Genomic DNA, 21,442 nt, shown 5'->3' on the forward strand with positions numbered 1-21,442 from the left:
TACTGTTAATAAATTAGTCGCAGGAATCGTTTTCATCTACTTAGTTTTGCAAACTATTGTGCTATTTTACGTGTTTATTTTTGCTTGCTCTGTGTTTTGTAATAAACTTGAGGTTATGGTTTTTTTTTGTGTCGAAAGAGTATTTTAAAATGAAAAGAAATCTAAAACTTTCTTTAAACTATGTGAAATAGTTTTATTTTTAATAAAAAATATGTAGTTTAGTAACTTGATCAACAATTTCAAAAAGAAAACGAATTAATTTGTCTTAGGGTAAAAAATGTATTAAATAAAATAATTTTTCATGTTCAAAGCCAAACTTATAAGTTTGTATACACTAGTGAACAATAGATGATATGTATAGTTTTTGTTTAGTATAAGCATGTAAATTATTTAAATATTATATACCAGTGCACTTGTATAATATGAATTAAATGCAGCTGGTTTATTTAGTTAAAATTCACTAAATTTAAATTTTGTATAAGAGTCTGAGATAAGTTTTTAAATTGTTCACTTCATTGGCGTTAGATGCGGCTTCTTCTTATCTCTCCCTTCTGCACTCCTTGAGCCGTATGCTTGCCTCTCCGTTGACTTCCTCCTATTAACCCGTTTTGATCTTGTAACGTTTGATATAATGAATAACAGTGGTGTATTATAGTATTTTGTCAGGGATTCGAAATTTACTTTTATCTAAAAATCCCCTAACTTAAGACTTTTGTATTTAGCTATAAAAAGCGTTTTTGTAAGTGATATCATTGGAATAAATCAATTAAATGAAATAAGATCGAAGTTAATGTTCTACAAAATACCTATATTTTACAAAATTATACAATTAAAAAAATTTCAAACTTCTTTAGAATTACTTATACTTGCAAAAATATAAAATTACTCAATAAAAATGGTTTTTACTACTTACAGTAAAATTAATAGATATAAAAATGAATATATTCATAAAACGACAATATCTGTTTTATTTACAAAAAATACCAATTTCTAAAATTTACAATACAACATAAATGTTAGCACCTCATTGCACATTATATATTACACAAAATTATATTTTAGTAAAATTTTATAAATAGAATAGATTGCTTGTTTATTTAATGTAAATTAGGTATTAATTCTAGAAAATCAAATCTGAATTAAACCAAAGTTAAACCAAGATGAACTTAGCTTATTGCTTTTTAAAATTTTTAATTAAATACAAATGAAAAACTGTGAAAAAAGAAACATTAAAAGTAAAATGTATAACACAAGACATAGAGAAAAATAGTTTTATGGCAAGTGTCAAACGTAAGACTTAATGGCAGTGAATCTAAAGAACAAAAAAAAAGCATAAAAAATATATTTTAACGAAATATTAATATACAAAAGTTTTTATAGTTTGAAAAATATTCTGTCACAACTAACCTGAAAAATAATTCTAAAGCGAATTTTTTATATAAAATAGCTAAATATATTTAATAATAATAACAAAATAGAAGTATTCTAAGTCAGACAAAGCGTAGAATTTGTAAATAAAACTAGAGGTCTAATAATATCTAATATAAATGTAAATATATAATAATAAAAAATATATATCTGAAACATGTAATGATTATCAAAATCTTAAGTAGTTACAAAGAAAAACCTAAGTTTGTCCTAAACAAAAACTTAAATGCTTATTTTTTACCTTTGTAATGAAAATGCATCCTTTTTTCTTTTTTGATTAAAAATAAACTCAAAACTTCCTCGTTTAAGCAAATACAGTTTTAATTAAGTCTCTACCAATAGAAATAAAACTTAAGGAGTTTAATGTAGACTGACCAATGGTATTTCGTAAACACGTTATTTAATCTCTTTAAAGATGAAAATATCCTTTCAACTTCAGTTGAACACACAAGTATAGTCATTAGAATTTGTAAAGATTTTATAGTTTCACTAAAATCATCAGAAATATTGTTATTCTTTATGTACAGCAGAGTTTCTATTTATCCTCCTATGTGCATTTCTTTTTGATTGTAAATACCATTAATTCGGTTTGTAGATTTTTACAATCTACACCAGGATAAAAGTTTTTCACTGCTTCGATAAGGTCATAAGTAAGACATTTGGGATATTCTTAAATGTCCTATAAAATTGAACTTTTTGGAAAAATTTACCCTTACACTGTCACAAATATCTTTAGCAGAAGAAGAGAGACATATGTTTCCATTATATGTAGCACTAGAATTACGAGCTCTATTAAAAGCATCTTGAAAATTTTTCACACGTTGTTCAACTTTTTGCTAAGTTAAATTTTGCTTTACATTACATTATACAAAACATCTACTTCAGGCATAAGCTTAGAAAAAATTTTCAACCAAAAGATTTAACTTTTCATCATTTATATCATCATCATTTTATCATTATATATAGCTTTGGATCCAGAAAGAAATTTCACTTCAACTACGCGTCTTTTTTCTGGTTACTTAGAAAAAAAAGTAGGAATTTGATTTGATTTAGCAAAAAAAGTTCTGCCTCAACTAAAAAGAAAAACTAAAAAAGTTGCAACTAGCAGCCATCGAAAGCACTAATTTTAGCTGATGAGCAGCAAAATGTACGTAATAAGCGTTTTCATATGTTTCCCTTACTTTCACATGAACCCCTTCTATTCTTCCTTTCATGACCGAAGCACCGTTATAAGTCTGATAAGTTGTTTACTTGTCACTCTGCATGATTTTCCTTAGCTCATTTAAAATAACTTCTGAAATAAATTCTGCATTTACTCTTTTTAGCTAAGAAATCACAAAACCTCTCATCGTCACTGTCATTGTTGGTATATCTTATCACTATAGACAATTGATTTTGCACGCTCACATATGTTGCTTCGTCCGCAATTACTGCTATAAAGTGTGCCTGCCGTAAATTGAGATAAAGCTTCCTTCCTGTAAACTTCAAAGGCAAATGACAAAATTAAATGTTGTATTATTGGAAACACTCCTAACAATGCTTTACTTGTTTAAAATGCGTTTTAAGATCTGTGTCAAGTTTGCTAGCAAACTTAAGCAAAGATCTCAAGCCATTAGGACTTAAAGAATCTTTAAATTTATTTATGCCGTCTCAAAGCTATTTCTTGGACTCCGCAGTAAAGCACACTAATAAAAACACTTATTTTAAAGCTTTTAACATGTACAAATACTAACAACTACAATAATATAAATTACCAATTATACTGTATCTACTAATTACATCTATTCAAGTACTATATTTTAGTATACCATTTATATTATATTAAAGCTCTTTATCATAAGGTCGATAAGAATTCATTAAAACTATTTTGTTGTAGGGAGGAACGTTAGTACAATGACCGGTTTAGCTAAGACAATATTTTGAAAATGTTTTATGGCATAACTATTTGTATCGTAAATACTTTTTTATTTTTGTATAAATTTAAAATTAAAAGTATTTTCAAACATTTACTTACATATGTGTTCAGTAACATTTGTTTAGTACAACTAAGTTTTGCTGTTAAATTTCAGATATTAAGGTGGAAATAAGTTAAAAATGATGTATAAAAACTTTTATTAATGAATTTAGAATTAGAAGTTATAAGAAATGAAAAATATTATTTAATCATAACGACAAATTCAATTAAATTAATTGTTTAAAAGAAAACTATACTAGTACAAAAAATTAAAAACACAAAGTTAATATAAAACACCAACACTATTTGAATATAAATACTAAGATTTTAATATGAGAATTTGGAATGAAGTCTTGTAAAGATCTTTTAATGATTTACAGTAACATCTATAGCAGTGATTTATAGGACAAGTTAGTATATTCTAAAGAGCATTACAGCAAATTTAAATACTGATTTTTTTGACTTATTTTTCCGGTCTTAGTAAAATCAACTAGTGTTCTGACTTTTTAGATATTTATATTATGCCGTTTATTAAAATAAACTTTTTATAAGTTTAATGTTAAAAATCTATTGATTAAAAATATTTTAGTTTTCATGCAAGCAAAATGAACTAGATATGTGTTCAAATGAATACTAGTTATATTAGGATATATCATCTGAATACAGCAAATTTGATTAAAAAATTTTAATTTCAGTTTATAGTAATATTTATAGTTGTATTAGTTGTTTTGCAAACTTCGTTTTTATTACTGTTTTACAACTTAATTTTTATACTTATCAAAATAAATTTAAAAAAACATTAGTTTCGCAGTCTATAGTTCAACAAAACTTATGACGTTTAAACAAAAAAAAACTAAAAAGGTTTTTGAACTTTAGCATTTTTAAACAAACTTTCTTTAAATTTTAAAAGTTATCTGTGAAAAAACTTTTTTTTAAATATCGTACGCAATTAAATCAGTTTTGTTAACATACTTGTCTTTTATATCGTTTAATAAAATTTTTATAAACATGTAGGACCCACAAGGTCTTTTAATTAATTTAATTAAAATCTTCAATAAAAGTAGAATTAAGGAAGCCGTTGGTAATACAATATCTGTTGGATCAGTATTCTGATTAGTTATAATTTTCATGAGCATTAATTTGCGTAAAGGACACTAAAGTTATAGTTAAGACATTAATGTCAAGATAATTAACTATGCTTAAGTGTATTTATGCTACTAGATATTGAAAGTTTATTAAATTGTAAAATTTCATGTTTACCAATTTTTTTTTGTTTTTGTATAGAGTTTAACAAAACTTTATTTGATTAATCTATGCAGGAAAATAGTTATGAACCAAAGAAACATTTTGAAATCGGCTTAAGCTACGTAGTTCAAGGGTTTAGTGTTTTAATATTTATCCTCGTTTGACTTTTCCATAGTTTACTTACTACTATACCAGGAGTTTGAATAATAAATAGAACTAATTCTTTTATAGTAAAAAACTAAATTTAACAAATATTGTGTTGTTTTAATTATCGAAATTTTATTGTACTACCAAAAGACCCGTAGTTTAGGATAACTTTATTACGTAGTATGATATAATGTTAACTTTATTTAAATTTGAAGATTAAATAGCTTAGATAGCATGAATGTTAGTGACTTCGTACTTCATACTAGTTATACCGTGTTATTATTTATCTATACACTACAGTTTTTTAACGATAAAAGTTCATAAAAAACTTAGTTACTAACAATGGTTGCATATAAATTTAAATATGCGTTTAATTAAGTTAATAAACAATATGTTTTTAAATAAAAATTATATGGTACGTAAATAATTTATTATAAGTGTAGAAATTAAAGAGAAATCGAGTAAACTAAAAATAAAAAAACTAAATTAAAACAATCTCTAATAAGGCGAGTTTTACGACTTAATACGTTCATTCATTAAAAGCATGTAGTTCATGACTAATTTTTTTATAACATTTAAAATCGGAATTTATATCTTCTTTATCCAAAGTATCACCGTTCCTTACTTCTTTCAATAGTCCTTTATTTTCTAATGGTCTTATTTTGTGTTTTTCTTTGTATTTTTCTATATTGTAAAGTGCTTCTTCTTTTTTCTTTAACTGACTTCTTTCAACGGTCCCAACAGAAGACAGAACAAACTCTTCGTAGAAAGGAGACTCCTGGTTTATATCCAAGTAGGAGCTATTGCAAAGTTGCCAGTTTTGCGCATAATCAAACAAATGTTCTGCGTATTTGAATATTAAATTATAGATTTTTAAATTCGACAATAAAAATTGTAAATTGTACGTTACAAAATAATAAATCAAAAAATAAGCAGTGCACAAATGTAAATATACGGTAATTAATGTCGATTGACATAGCAAGTCAAACTAAAGTATTGCGTACTTATTCGACGCAGTATATTTCAGTAAACTAACAACAATTATAAAAATATATAAACTACTTAATAACTAAGTTCTTTTATTTTATTCAAATTAGGACTTTTTGAAGCCTCAAATTCAATTTGTCAGTACTTAAAAAAATATATATTTGTAGTGTGCTTAATACTTTGATTACAACGTTTATACATTTTCATACAAATTTTCGACGATACTTTTTTACTTATATATAACCTACATGTTAAATAACTTAATTTTAAAATATACAGTGCTTGATTAAAAAATATAAGAAGCTTACAGTTGTAAACTCTAAAAGTTAAAAAAAAAAAAACTTTTTATAATATTCACATTTTGAAGATGTTTTTCATAGTCATCAACAAAATGAAAGTTTGGCAGAGGCTCGAAATCACCATAAGTGCAGTAAAATGGGCTATGATGACAAATATTTTCGTGGAAATATTTCCTTCCGTAGTTTAAAAATCCCTCTTCCAATGCTTTACTGCAGTCAAATCGCTTTTTCTAAAAAAACATTATTTTATTCATTCGTTTTTGATTACATTCTTCAAAAACTAATTAGCTTTAAAACTTACAGGATCCCACACAAGCAGTCCAGAAATCAATGATTGAGCAAGAACGTTATCCGTGATTCCCTTAAAGAACTCTTGGGGACTTCTGTCTTCAATCCAGCCGTAATATTTAAAATAATCTAGTTTTTGAGAATCAGACAAACGTCTAAGACTTTTTTGAATCCACTTTCTATGTTTTGAAGCGGTTAACAACCTGTGCTGCTTTTCAACCTTAAAATGTTAAATTTTTAAAATAAAGTATACAACATTCACTCTTTAAAATATTAATTCAATGCAAAGCCTTTAGAATAAATAGTTATAAATTAGACTTTTGAACAAACAGTATATAAATAAATCGTTAAGTGTTTGTTTGAAAATATATGTGATAAATAATTTTTTAAATCATAGTACAGTGATTTTATAACTTTACATTTATAGAATTTACTTAACATTAAGTAAGAAGATATATTATGTGATTTCAACTAAAAAATGATCGACAAAGCTTAATAAAATAACCAACAAAATAACTTGTTTTGAAAACGATTTGAACGAAAAAAATATTTTAAATAAAACCATATTGCTGGTAAAACATACTTTTTTTGTTGTAATAACTAACCAGCTTTGGGTATGAATTGCAAAGAAAAATATGCTTTTGCGTGAGTAGTTCAGCAAATATACATCCCGCGCTCCAAACGTCCACTTCAGTTGAGTAGCTCTCCACACCGTAAACAAGCTCTGGTGCCCTGTTTAATTTATCATTTTTAGAATTTAGAGAGTAGATATAAAGTTACTTACAAATATTATTATATTGTTATAATGCAATGTTGAACGCAGGCATCAAAACCTGAGCCACCTAAACAGTACAAACAAGAAGAAAAACAAAATTAAAATCTAATACATTTATATTAAACAAAAAATTAAACAAAGTTAAAATTTTAAGAAACTCATTAACAAGTTTAAACTTAATTTCTTGATAAAAAAGACGATAACATAGTACAATACATACGAACACATTTGTAGAAAACCCATAAAGGTAAAATAATAGTCTGTTAGGGGGGAAGCATAGCAAAATTAAAACAATGGATATTACAAATAGAAAAATAAGTAATTAGTAAGTAGTTTAGACAAGATATATATCTAAAAAAAATTTGTTTATGTATTTTTCTCTATTGCTTTTAGCAGAAATTTACTGATATTAAAAGTATTTAAATTAAATCTTTTTAGTTTTAAGCGAAGATGTTCCACCCACCCACACGATACCACATCCTCTGGTAACTTGTTTCATACAACTTTTTCTCTGTGTAATAATGAATTTTGCCACTGATTGTTAATTTATGTTAACATTTTACTTTTTGTTATTTCTTCTTAACTAAAGTTTCTTATCGGAAAAAATTATATTTACTATCGAAAATATCTTATATTTGCCATTCATAATTTAAAGAAGCGTAATTAAACCAAATCCAATGTTTAATATTCCCGAGATCAAGTTTAACTAATTTATCAATATATGATGTATTGGATATCATTCAACGATAACATGTAAAACGCGTAAAATTTCCTTGCACATACTTAATTATATTACTGTCTTTTTAAAGTAGAGTAACCAAATTTGTGTATTGGTTCAACTTTAATACAAACGTATATTTTAAATAGTTTTTTCAAAATAGTAGGTTTAGAACTAGTTTTAAAATTGAATTAGTTTTAAAACTTTTATATTTGATAAATTAATGCTTGTGCAACTTTTTATAAACAATTTATGTGTTCATTCCTTTTTAAATTTTTGTTATTATTCCTAATTGCTTAAATGCTTTAACTGGTTGTATGTTTAATAGATCAGTCGGGTCAAACAGTTTATTTTGTTTATTTTTAGACGTTTGCATTTGTTAGGATTTAGATTGAGTTTTCTTTTTTTTTTTAGCCATTTGTAGATATTATCTAGATCAAATTTTAATAAGATACTTGACTCATTAAATATTTATTTATCATCTGCAAATTAACTCATATCACTTATAAAATCAATTTTTGAATTAATATCGTTAATGTAAACTAAAATAAGGGGACCAATTAAACCACCTTGTAGTAATCAACTGTATTTCGCCGAAGGGTTTGACAGCGTGTAGTTAATGGCAACTCTTTGTAATCTCCCGCTTAAAAATTTGTTGAAACACTTCACTACGGATTCATGTAGTCAGTACTGACTAAATATATTTAATAATCGTTTGTGTGATACTGAATCAAAAGCTTTTTTAATACCAGTGTAAACTGCTTTGATATATTTTGTTTTTGGGATAAGGACATATCCATAAATGTTAGCATGTTAACATTCAACTTTCAACAAGCGTTTAGAAACAAAACCAAATTGCCTATTAGATAATAAATTATATTTAAGTATATGATTTGAAATTTTTATAGATATAATTTGTTGAAAAGTTCGAAAAAAGTCAACAGCCAAATACTTGCTTGAATTTTAACGCGTTGTGTTTGTTACCTTTCTAATAGACTGGAATGACAAAAAACATTTTTCTTTGTTTTTTCACTTAAGCTAATTGTATAGAGCAACTGAAAACTAATAAAAGCTGAAAAATTACTTATGGAACTGCATACTAAATAAAATAGGGCGGGGTACTTTCTAGGGTCTTAATGATTTTGTTTTTAGGTGTTTAATTGATTTTTTATTGCCTTCATAAGTTATAAAAAACTTTATACTTTTTTGAGCTAGTTCAATACTTTGGTGGCTATCATCTCTTTTAATTATCTTTTGAAAACTTCTGTTAAAAAGTGAGACTGTTTCAAAATCTTAGGTTACTGTCACAATTTTCATTGTCGTTTAAAAGGGGTAATGAAATACTTAATTTAAACTTAGAATTTATGTTACTATAACTTTTTTATACGTTTATAAAATGTGTGTTGTAAATAAAATTAAATATTTTTTAACTTCAAATACTTTAAGGGAGTTTCTGTATAGGACAGCAACACCTTTAACCCTACTTGTCCTATCGTTACGGATTATTTTATAGTTAGAAGGTCAGTGTTTCAGTAAGAAAAATATATCAATAACATTCATGCAAAATTAATTTTATAAAAATTCAACCATGATCAATACAGATCTTATGTTAGTGTATTCGATTGTTAGTTTTCTACTGTTTTGAATTGTTATATCTATTAAAACAAACTTTTTATGATTAATAATAAATTTATCAGAAAATTATAAATCTTTAGAAGTTTTATAAACTGTTAACTATCAGTTTTTGCTACTAATCCCAGAGTTCCTGTAAGTTAAAATAAAACGGCTGTCATTTTGATTCAACGATTTTATTTGTTCCTGATTATGTATTTACATTTAAATTATTCTGGTCTGCTATGTCTTCCCTTACTTTAACTTCTTTTTTTTATATTCTGAATGATTCAAGTTCTAAGATGGTTTTATCAGAGTTGATACAGTTTTTTTTCCTTCCATTATTCAAAGCTTTCATATTTCTCAGTTTTAACAGTTTTTGATCAGAGGCTACATTATTAAGTTTGACTATGATCGATCTATCAAGACATTATTTTTGTCTTTTGTGATCTTACCCACAAGATATTAATTTATTAATTTTTTCTCCTGGAACTTGTTGGATAGTTTTAAAGTCATTTTAGAGCTTTCAAGAAAACTAGTAGTTGACTTTCTACACTCAGGCATGTTAAATACAATTATATATAATGTTTTTTTTTTCTTCTAACTTTTTTTCATTTTCTGCTTCAATTTTCCTGGCAGCTACACTTAATTTGGTATTGATATTGATAAAAAAGTCTGTTGGTTACATTGTTTCTATTGCATCAGTATGAGTAGAAAAAAAATTGATTCAAATCTTATAATTTAGAACTAAACTCTGTTTTAAATTCCAAAAAACTTAATTGTAGCTCAGTAATTATTTCTATTCAAGGAAGTAACTTTCATACTGCACATAAAACTTTGTCAACTTTCTGAATTTTAACGAACTCTTCTCAATGTTCTTACTTTTATCTTTATAATCACTTTTCAATCTACAAGCATCGGCTTGGTTTATATTAAATTCATTGTTTTTTTTTACATCCAAAGGCAATTAACTTTTCTTCATTAGTTTTCCTATTTTAGAACTCTCAATATAGGCCTTGGCCTCAGCTCCCAAGGACATTTAATTATTTCACTACAAAAACTTTATTCAAATAGAATTTACTTATTTTGATGCATTTTTTTATGGAATACTAATATGTTGTTTATTGAAACACATTGTTTATTATAACTATCAATTTTACTTAGTGTTTTGTGTCAAAAAAGTTAACATAACTATTATTTGAAAATAGTTAGAAAATACAAGAAATATATTAAACCTATACACTGGAGTGACAACATCATAACATTTTTTGATACCAGCAATATCATCTGTGTAGCTTTTTGCGTTGCCGAAATCGCATATTCTCAACAAGCCGTTGTTATTCACCAGAATATTTGCGCTCTTTAGATCACGGTGCACTATTTTTGCTCCATGAATGTACTTTAACCCTATGTATTGAAACATAAAGTTGTTTTTTATATAACATTAGTTTTAAGTAGTACATGTTTAATTGCAGTAATGTATTGATAATACTTTATTTTAAAAATAATGCGAAAATGTTTTTTATAATTGTTAGTTGTATTTTAAACTACGTTTTTTAATACAAGTTTATTTACACACAATATAGAATTATTACACAAAAATAAACTTACCTCTAATTAATTGGTACATTAAAACAGAAATCCACTCCATACCTAGCTCACACTTTTTAAAACAGTCTAAGTCGTTATCCATGAACGGGGAAAGCAGGTAACTGAAAAAATAGTTTTATTTTAATTGCAAGAGCTGTCATATAAACAACAACTAAGCTTTAATACATAGACTAAAAAAAACGCCAAAAAGGTTATCAAAAACATATATACATATTGTTTATGCTGCATAATTTCATGTTAATAATAATTAGATTATGGTAAACATACTACTAAATATTTTCAATTTAACAAACTCCTTACGGTGTTACAGTAGTTAAAGCTATAACGCTGAAAACATAAACACCGACTTGCTGTTAGCATGAAAAATATTTATTTTTTAATTTTATCTTTAAAAAAAAATAATTAAAATAATCATTAAGTAATATATTTTTTAAGCATATAAAAACTTACATTTCTTCAACGTCAGCTTCAAAGGAATTTATGACACCGATAAGGCTGATTACCTGTAAAAGAAAGTTATTCTTTTTTACATATTACTCATAAACATAAGAACATTTTATACACTTAACATACCCTGTATAATTTGTTTTAAAACAGTGTTTTACTATTGTAAGTTAAAGAAAATATAAACTGTTAAATTCTCAAACTTTAAATTATTAATAGATTTTTTTATTAGGCTTGTTTTTTTAATGTAATTGTTTGAACACGTTTTTATTTATACATAAAGAAGGTTTAGAGTCAGGGGTCGGCAAACTGCGGCCCGCGGGCCTATTGCGGCCCTCGAAGGGTAAATCTGCGGCCCGCGAGCACGTTCTTTTTTTTTGAATGGAATGCGGCTCGCGAAAGAAATTTTTGTGGCCCGCGAGCATGTTAATGTGGCCCGCTGAGCAACAATATGTTTTAAGTTAAACTTTTAATGGTAATTTGGTTTTGTTTTATTTCGTTTTAAGTTAGTGTATAAAATTTTTAAATAATAAAAAGCTTTTACTGTATTAGTTTAAAAGTGTGAAAAAAACAGATTAACTTTCTAACAGGGTATTTTCTCATTTTCATAATAGCTTTCTTCTTACAACAGCAAGTAATTATTTGAAAAAAGAGTGTAAAGAGTGCTTAGATTTAATAAGTCAGTTATATAATAGCTACTTAGTAAATAAACCAAATGCAAATGTTTTTCATTTTGCACAAAAGTAATGCACAGTAATTAAATTCAATAGCTTTTCTTTACAGTTTAGGTATTCATTTTAAATGTATTTTATACCTAAGTTTCTTTTATAGATGTATTATTACTAAATATTATATTTAAGTGTACACAAATAAATTTAATATAAAATAATAATAAGAAATAAGGTTTATTTGATTTTTCTTTTAACGCGTTTCGATTTTTTAGTAGTTTTTTTCACTTAAAATTAATTCTAATACACACAAGTGTACAAAGATGCTCATATTTTAAACCACTTTTTATTTACTGCTTAAGTTAGATTAAGTTTAGTTTATGCATAAATGTCTAACATTATTGTATCTAAACGTAATTTCTAAGTGTGTTCAGAAACATTTAAAACAATATATATGACATAAATTAAAATAGTTTTTGTTATGTACACATTTTTATTTTTCAAACAAAACACATTTTATTTTCCAAACAAAACACAATTTATTTTTAGGCAAATGAAGTTAATTGTTGTGCATTGCATACTAATATAAACAATTGCTGTTTTTTGAAACTACCAATTTAATACAAGCTAGATTCAAGGATGGTAAATTTATTAAGTTTGTACATTGTGAATCAAATAAGTTCAAATTCATTTAAATAAATAACTAAACATTGCTACAAACTCAGACTATGACCATTTGAAGATTTTAAATCTCAGACCAATTTAATCTTTTTTCAGTTATTTACTTGAATTGCTTTTTGTATACGAAAATATCAGGCTAGTTTTTTGTCACTAAGGCTGGCTTTTTTTTTCTTTAAAGAGTGGCAAATTAAATTTATGATGTATGTTTTGGTCAATACACAGTGTTGGGTTGAATTATAATATATGTTAAATTTTAAATCTTGCAGGTGATACAATTTGAATTACTTTTTATACTACTGTATATAAGTGTGAATATTCAGTGTTGCCAAAAAACTTGAGTCCCGGTTAATCTTGGAATGTGAAAATTTATACTTAAATAATCTGAAAAAGTTTGAGTTTGAGAACTTTTGAAAAACCTCGAATTTCAAACAATTTTTACATGTAAAGTAATGAAATGTTGATATGAAACAAAAATTTACCATATAAATATTTTTATTAAAAACCACATTTAAAGTAGCTTAAGAGCATCTTTTTAAAATTGATATTAAGTTTAAAAGATCTTTTTTACCTTTAGTTTAATTTTATACTGAAAACAGAAGAAAAAATTTGTACTTTCACAAACTTTTTATTGGTGCATTTCACCATTGCTTATAAAATCTATTTACCTATTGCTGTGCTTTGCATTGGAACTAAACCTAGAAATTCTTCTAAAATTTCAAAATTAGTAAAAACAACTCAAAGAAAAATTCTCAGATAACAATATATGTTTTATCAGTGCTCTCATCTTAACAGATTGATTAAAGTCCTAATTTGATTTATGCTGCTTTATAATCTTAAGGTATTTCTTAAACACGAATTTTGTTGTCAGTAAAGAAATAAACAAAAATTTTATACTACCGTCAACATAAATTCTTTAAGAAAATTAAAATTCTAAACGGTATCTTCTTTTAATTAACTAATTTTGCTACTTTATAACTTGCCTTAACTTTTTCTTCAATCAGTCTGTAGGTACTGAAGATAATCATGTGCTTTGTTGGAACTGACTTAAGCGATTTGCTTTTTTTCCGTTTCTTGCAATAACTCCTAAATAAAGTTTTTCAATGCTTATAGCTCGTCTTATATTTCACATTTACTCTTTTCAAATGCAAGATTTTTATTGCAGATAAAGAATTAATATAATTCTTAATAAAAAGTTAGTTATTCTTCTTCATTAAAGGCTTAATAAGCTTTTATACTTTTGTTAAAAATGTTTAATAAACCGTAATGGTCCATTGAAACTGACTTATAATACTTTTTTTATTTATATTTAATTCACTTGTGACGATCGCTCGGCTCTTCGGTACTTTCCCTAGACGGAGCCGGCGGTCGAGACTTCTCTGTTTCGCTAACAACGGGATCAGGCGCGTTGGCTGACTCAGAGCGAGTTGTCATTTTGGCCAATTTCTTGGCAACTTGTTTTGAATTCATGTCGCGCTACTTATCGATTAATATACCGCGAATAAATGGTCAAGTAGTATAAGCTAAAACAACAAAAATGTATAACACAATTATTTATTAAAAGAACTCACAACGTAAAATATAATACACCAATAATGCTTTTTAATCGTAAGTAAATGAACACAAGTATAATATAAGACTAAAACTAGCAAAAAGTAAAACACTGACTTTTGTTCTATATCGTCTATGCGATCAAGAAGCGCATGCGATAAAAAGTAACGTTATCGTTCATGCGTAGTATATATAGTGCTTTAACAACCCCTTTTTCCCAATTCTCTCAATTTATAACAGAGCATGTCTGTTAGACTGCTACACTCCGTCTAGCCCGAAGAAGAAATGACTGTGGAGGCTTAGGGATTTCAATAACGCATTTCCCGAGCGCTCCCCTTCCCCCACTCCAGTCATTTTTTTTTGAATTAAATGAGAGTATGGAAATTTTAAGGATGTTATTATCACTTATACCACGAAATTCGATTACATGCAAATACTAAACAAGTTTAATACACAAAGCATAAAGCTTAAAATAACGTTGATGTAGTGTTTACTTGTAATGTAAGCTAAAAAAAATTGTTTTGAAAAAAAAATAAAGCTATAAGCATGAAAAATTAAAAACACGAAGGAGTGAAATCTTAAAGCTTACGGTTCCTTCTGTTAAAAACGTACCAATAACATGTTAGTATTGTAAAGCATGCACTTATTTAAAACTTGACATTGCAAATTTAAAGTAGCAGTTAACAATGTAAAACTAATACTTGTAACAACACACATAAAAATTTACTTTTCGTGTATAATTTCTATTTTATTTTTAAAGTATTATAATTGTTTTTCTTTTTTTTTTTACATATACAATAAAAAATGAATGGTACATACTAATCACTTGAAAAAAGTAATAGAAAATAAAAAAAAATTTAAACTTAGTTAAAAAATTTGTTAAGTATATACAAACCCTAAATGTTATACAATTTGTTTGTACTCAGCAACTTGAATCAGTTTTAAAGTTCTGCAGCCAAATCTTCCTTCTTTCCACTTCTCATCAAGACAAAACGAGTGGTGCTTGCTATGAATATCACAGTTGTAATGAACCAACCGGATGCAAAAACAACAAGGAATTTCCACTGAATGGTTGTAAATGTTAGCAAGGTCTTATCTACATCGTGATCCTCGTGGAAAAATGACGTATCAGCGATTTGTAGTGTTTTCTCACGTTCAAGAGTATTGAGTAAACATGCAAATCTCCATTTGCTAGCTAAACAAGATTTGTTGTGACAACTGAGTTCTTCAAACGAAAGCTGAAATTGTTTCTTCATGGTGCTATTTTTAACAATTTTAAAATATGCTAAATGAAAGTTAACCGTCTTAATCTTTAACTTCGCTAGCCACCGAAACGTTGGCTTAAATCTGTTCGTCGTGGCAAATGTCGAATTACTCACTGCGACTAAATTTCCTTCTTTGCTACGTTTGAAACTTGCCGCACGTTTGCATGACTCACTGTCAACGGTGGTTCTGAATGTTTGAAGCCTGACACATTCTTTTTGACCAAAAAAGAATTTTGAACATTTGTGTACAGAAGTTTCAAGACAGCATGCGAGGGCTATAACTTCTCCATGAGCTTTGGGTGTTTTCAAACCAAACTCAATCGGGTTACGTTTAGAGTTTTTATCTTCTGGGATTTTGCGTAAAAGAAGATTAGTCTCATTTGCAGTACAAATAGGTAACACAATGTTGTTAACTTTAAGTTCTGCTTTCACACATAAAAGCGATACCAACAATAGAAGAAAATGTATGGTTTTCATTTTACTTTCCAACTAAACAGTTTGAAATAGTTATAGCAAGCGTTTCAGTGGATATATATAGGCAACAGAAGAAAAAAGAATAGATGAAGAGAGAACGGGAGTAGTGTTGATTGTGACGTCAAGACTTCCAACCATTGTGATTGTTTATTTATAATCATATAAAAAGAAAAAAATGTTAAATATAGCATAAACATTAAAATAGTTTAATAAAAATAGTCTAGTTTATTAACTAAACATTGTATTTATAATGACATATACTATTTTTATCGTTTAACGTAAAAATGAAGTAAGCACTGATGTCAAACAATAACTGAAAGAATGCTGTAACCGGCCGATATAATTTAAACAAAATATTAAATCGCAGTCTTTTTTGTTTTTTGAAAAAACTTAGTTTTACCTTATTTTTATAGTTATTTAAATAATTAGAAAATAACAACGATAATTAGCTTTGAAATTGCTTAACGAGGTATAATGTTTATTTAACAATAACTATAATCATTGCTACACGTCGTAAAAAACCAATCAGCTAAAGCATTCTCGCAATATTACAATTATACAAGAAAAGATGATATTTACGGACAAAAAAGGTTAACGATTTACAACTCATTTCCCTTACTTTGAACTGAAACAGAAAACAACTCTGACTGATTGTCTAATGAGCTTAACAATTAAGAAAGTAATTTGTTACTCAAGAGAATAAAAGTTCAATCATTGTGTTTTGCTAGAAACACTACTCTTAATTAATTCAATCAGAATTCTCATCGATCGCAGTTCAGAATTATTGTTGCATAAAGCTCACAACAACAATGTAAGATAAATTAACTTTTAGACTGAACTTATTAAGTTTCAAATAGATTTTTATTACTTATTTCATAGTGCGTTTACATTTTAATATGTTTTCTTTAATAAGAAATGAAACAACAATTAAGAAATAAATTGTCAAAAAAACATATCAGTATATATAAAATGTGGGAGTAAAAATCAAAGCAATCGTTCTGCATTAATTTTAAAACAAGTACAGGAAATAAGCTGTTTTGAAACTATAAATTAAGAACAACTCCTATTTATTTAAAAAAATATATCAAAAGTAAATATTTGATATTTTAAAACAGAAAATCTCAACATATACTTGTTTACTTACGTAATAGACTTGTCATATACTCCTTAAACATGAATTGTTTAACAATTTTTATTCTATGTTATTAGTATGAATTTCAAATAATAACAAAATTTGCTAATTCAAGGTAAAGAAGAATTCTTAGTTACTACGCTTGAAAATTGTAACAATTTCAAACCTATTTAAGGCTTAATTCTATGTTAAAAAGTGTATAACAAATAAAAATTACTTTTTACGTTTAAACAAAAAGAAGAATAAAAATATTAATGTTTAAGAAAAAATATAAAAAAATTAACACAAACAATAAACAACACTGACATTAATTGAAATTAATTTTTAAACTTTGCAAGCATTTTAAAGGAAAACGAACTAAATTCTAAAGAATGTAGATCATAATACAAACAAAGAAAATAACAAACATGTATTCAACATTTTCTTAAAACTTGACCCTTCATTCAAGGAAGAAAAAATGCGTTAATTTTGCTAAAAGACTAAACTTGTAAGTAACGCTTCTTTTTATTAAGAAAAACATCAACGCGTGTTTGATAAGTTGCAAGTTTAAAATACACGACCTTTTAACGTGCTTTTGTTTTGTTGCGCATAGCTAAACAAAAACTAAATTAGTTTTATTGCTCAACGCTAAAACTCAAGTGCCGCTGATAATAATTTAACTGCTTTGTAGAATTAGTCATCGCTCGGTTCGTCAGCGTAATTAATCGTGAACTTGTATTTTACGCAAACTTATAAGGTTGGCTTATTTTATTCACTGGCTCATTGTAAATAATGTTTCGCTGCTGATATCGCTTAAGATGACGTATATTTTTAAACGCTTTACTTGTGCACGAATTATTGTTTACAAGTAATGAACTTGAAGTGTAATTACTATTAGAAGGGCTGATATAATCTGTATTGACAATAAGTTTAGAATGTTGATACGGTTCTCCGAAACGTTGTTTTTCTAGCTCGTTATTGACTATATGTGTTTCTGCACTTGTCATATTAACGGATTTTACGGTCGGCACGGGCAGCCTTTCCACGGTCGAAGGCTGCTTTGTTATGACGTCACAATAGGCTTCTGCGCTAGCAACCTCGTTACTATCCTCAACCGGCGCAAGAGACGTCGAATGTTGTTCAGCATCAACCTGAACATCATCTGTCTTGCTAAAATTTTCTGCTTCTGTTGACTCGTTTCCCGATTTTAAAGAAGTCTTAAGGTTACTAATATCGCCGCTAAGGTGCTTTAACGTGGTTGATTCTGAGTCGAAATCAGTTTGCTCAGATGTTTTAAACACACAGCCGACTGTCTTAACAAGAGGTGGCTCTCCCCTCTCCTCCCTACCTCTTACTGTCGGGAGGGAGGGGTGCCCGTTTTTTTGATTAAAGGGGCCCTGCCGATTATGGAAATTTTGGTTGTTTGGGGGATGCCCTTGACTATGAAAACTTTGATTGAATGGAGGCCCTTGACTTTGGAAGTTACTTGGACCATGGGTATACCCTGAATTATTATATCTATTATTAACCTGAACGGGGTTCTGGTTAAAAACTTGGCCGTTTGGTGGCATTGCATTCTGATACTGCATATGGTTCGGCTGAACGTTGCCGAACCCTATGTTATTGTTCGCTACGTTCTGATAGTTTATATTACTGTCGTAACGCGCGTTTTGATTATTATAATCGATTTGTTGATCGTATTCAACTTGATTACTTTGATTATGTCTATAAGGGCGACGCGAAGATTGCTGTACATGCGAATTTTTATTATTATTTTGTTTCTTTTTATGAAAATTCTGCGATCTTTGCTCATAACGAAATTCTTGAGCTTTTTCTAGAATCTCCGAGTGAGATCCAGAGTAAATCTGTTCAATTTTTACTAAAAAATCATCTAGTTTAAGCGTAAAAGCTTCTTCAACTTTCTTTTTTAGTTCGATTGGACATATAGCTGACATAAAATGCTTTATCATACTTTCCTTATCAGCTTTAGACAACTTTTCAGCTAGGCACTTATCTGACTGGAAAGACGCCTGCCCTAAGGTACTCTGTTTAAATCGAAGTATGTGTGGCAAACTAGATTTTTTGCCAATAAGATAAGTTTTTAAATTAGGGTAGTTGAAATGACACTCGCTATTTGTTTCGCGAAAATAAATTATGTCATCTCGAGGCCAAATATGAATTAATAACTCAAGTTTCTCACGATCGCTATCGATATGAAACGACTTACAGCGCGACTCGAATAATTCGAGTTCCGCGCGAGGTTCCGAAATATTTCGAAGTTGTCGGAATAACTTAGCGTTTTCGACTATCTTACGGCGCAATCGATCTTGTTCAGTTTCAACACATCGAGCGCCATTTTCTAAATTATAAACATTGCTATTATCTGACAAGGATTCTGTCATTAGCGCACGTAACTTGTTTCGTAAAGCGTTCGTGCGACGGCTTTCTTCTATCGCCGATATTCTTAGCTGTAATTCTGTCTGGCTAAGGTTTTCTATATCGTCCTGCCTAAAACTAAGGTGCGGACTAGCTTGTACACTTTCAGCTGTTTTTCTTGGATAAAGCGAAGAGTGCGAATTTTCTACGCTCGCTGTATATAAATCGTGCGTATCTTGTGGACGCAAAGAGGCGTTATAGTCCTCCTTTGCTCTTGGTACGCTATTAATATTTTGTTGGTATGCAGAGGCATCCGTGCTCTGCATACCCGCTTCGCAATTCTGTCTGCTTGCTAAGGTACTGTTTTTGGTTATAAAAATGGGTTCGGACCCGAGGACGCCACTGTGACGATCGCTCGGCTCTTCGGTACTTTCCCTAGACGGAGCCGGCGGTCGAGACTTCTCTGTTTCGCTAACAACGGGATCAGGCGCGTTGGCTGACTCAGAGCGAGTTGTCATTTTGGCCAATTTCTTGGCAACTTGTTTTGAATTCATGTCGCGCTACTTATCGATTAATATACCGCGAATGAATGGTCAAGTAGTATAAGCTAAAACAACAAAAATGTATAACACAATTATTTATTAAAAGAACTCACAACGTTAAATATAATACATCAATAATGTTTTTTAATCGTAAGTAAATGAACACAAGTATAATATAAGACTAAAACTAGCAAAAAGTAAAACACAGACTTTTGTTCTATATCGTCTATGCGATCAAGAAGCGCATGCGATAAAAAGTAACGTTATCGTTCATGCGTAGTATATATAGTGCTTTAACAACCCCTTTTTCCCAATTCTCTCAATTTATAACAGAGCATGTCTGTTAGACTGCTACACACTGTTAATAAAATTCGTTATTTCTTTATTTAGTTAACTTTCTTTTAAACAGGGTTGCGAAACAAGCAGGCTTGTTTAAAAGTTTGAAGAATACAGACTAGGTTAAACCTGTTTAAGACATTTTTTTAAGACTCAGGTGTGTGTGAAACTTTTATTTTAAACACTTTGAATTTACAGAACATTTTTACAACCGTAATGTAGTTTACTAATTGTATTTTTCTTTCTTGTCTTCTTAAATATAGTGTACTTATTTGTAATGATGATATTTCATTTAGGTATTTAAGCTTGGTTAACACTAAGTTTTATGCTTTTTCAACTTTTAGTTAACTTGGCTGGTTTGATATAACTTAGACATTTTCCTGTTAAAGTGGCAACCATGTAAAATACTAATTCAATACTAATAAGGTATTTTACTAAAGCATTTGAGAGTTAATCATGTTGAAAATTTGTTTTAGATTTTCACATAACAAATAGGTAATAGATTTATTTAGTTAATTAATTACTGAATTTTTTAAAGAGTGTAAACTATTTTAGAGGCAAATTTTTTTTTAAATAAATGCTTTTAGAAACATGAAAAAAGAGTTGTTAGTAAAAACAAGGCATAAAAGTGACCTCTAAAATATTTTCAAGCTCGAATTTTTATACAGAGTTAGGTTATAAGTAAAATTACAAAATATTAAGTTTAACCTTTTAGTCTTTAAGAAAGTACATAGCTTATCATGACTTAAGTACATTAGTCAATGTAAATTTTTTACTATAAAGTATTTATGATTTAAATAGACATTATCTGTATATCTAGAAGTATTTTGAAATATCAAAGTGAATAAAAGTAAAACTTTCTCTAGTAAGATTAAAAGTAAAATGTTATTCAAATGTCTCTAAAACTAAAACTGCGGCCCGCGAAGACTTTGAA

At 28.0% G+C, this 21,442-nt stretch overlaps 1 protein-coding gene across 1 annotated transcript; it reads right to left on the bottom strand.

Moving 5' to 3' along the window:
• Nucleotides 1–521: 521 nt before the first annotated feature.
• Nucleotides 522–14,323, bottom strand: LOC145840396 (uncharacterized). Its single transcript, XM_082947648.1, has 10 exons — nt 14,172–14,323; nt 13,837–13,939; nt 11,514–11,566; nt 11,064–11,164; nt 10,688–10,859; nt 6,954–7,080; nt 6,362–6,568; nt 6,104–6,290; nt 5,498–5,617; nt 522–613 (listed from the first exon to the last, which is right to left on the bottom strand). Exons 1-10 carry the CDS (start codon nt 14,321–14,323, stop codon nt 522–524), a joined length of 1,314 nt encoding a protein of 437 aa, XP_082803774.1.
• Between the last annotated feature and the right edge of the window lie 7,119 nt (nt 14,324–21,442).

This window comes from Thalia democratica, chromosome 1, assembly GCF_965202585.1.
Source record: "Thalia democratica chromosome 1, ktThaDemo2.hap1.1, whole genome shotgun sequence".
Lineage (NCBI taxonomy): Eukaryota > Metazoa > Chordata > Thaliacea > Salpida > Salpidae > Thalia > Thalia democratica.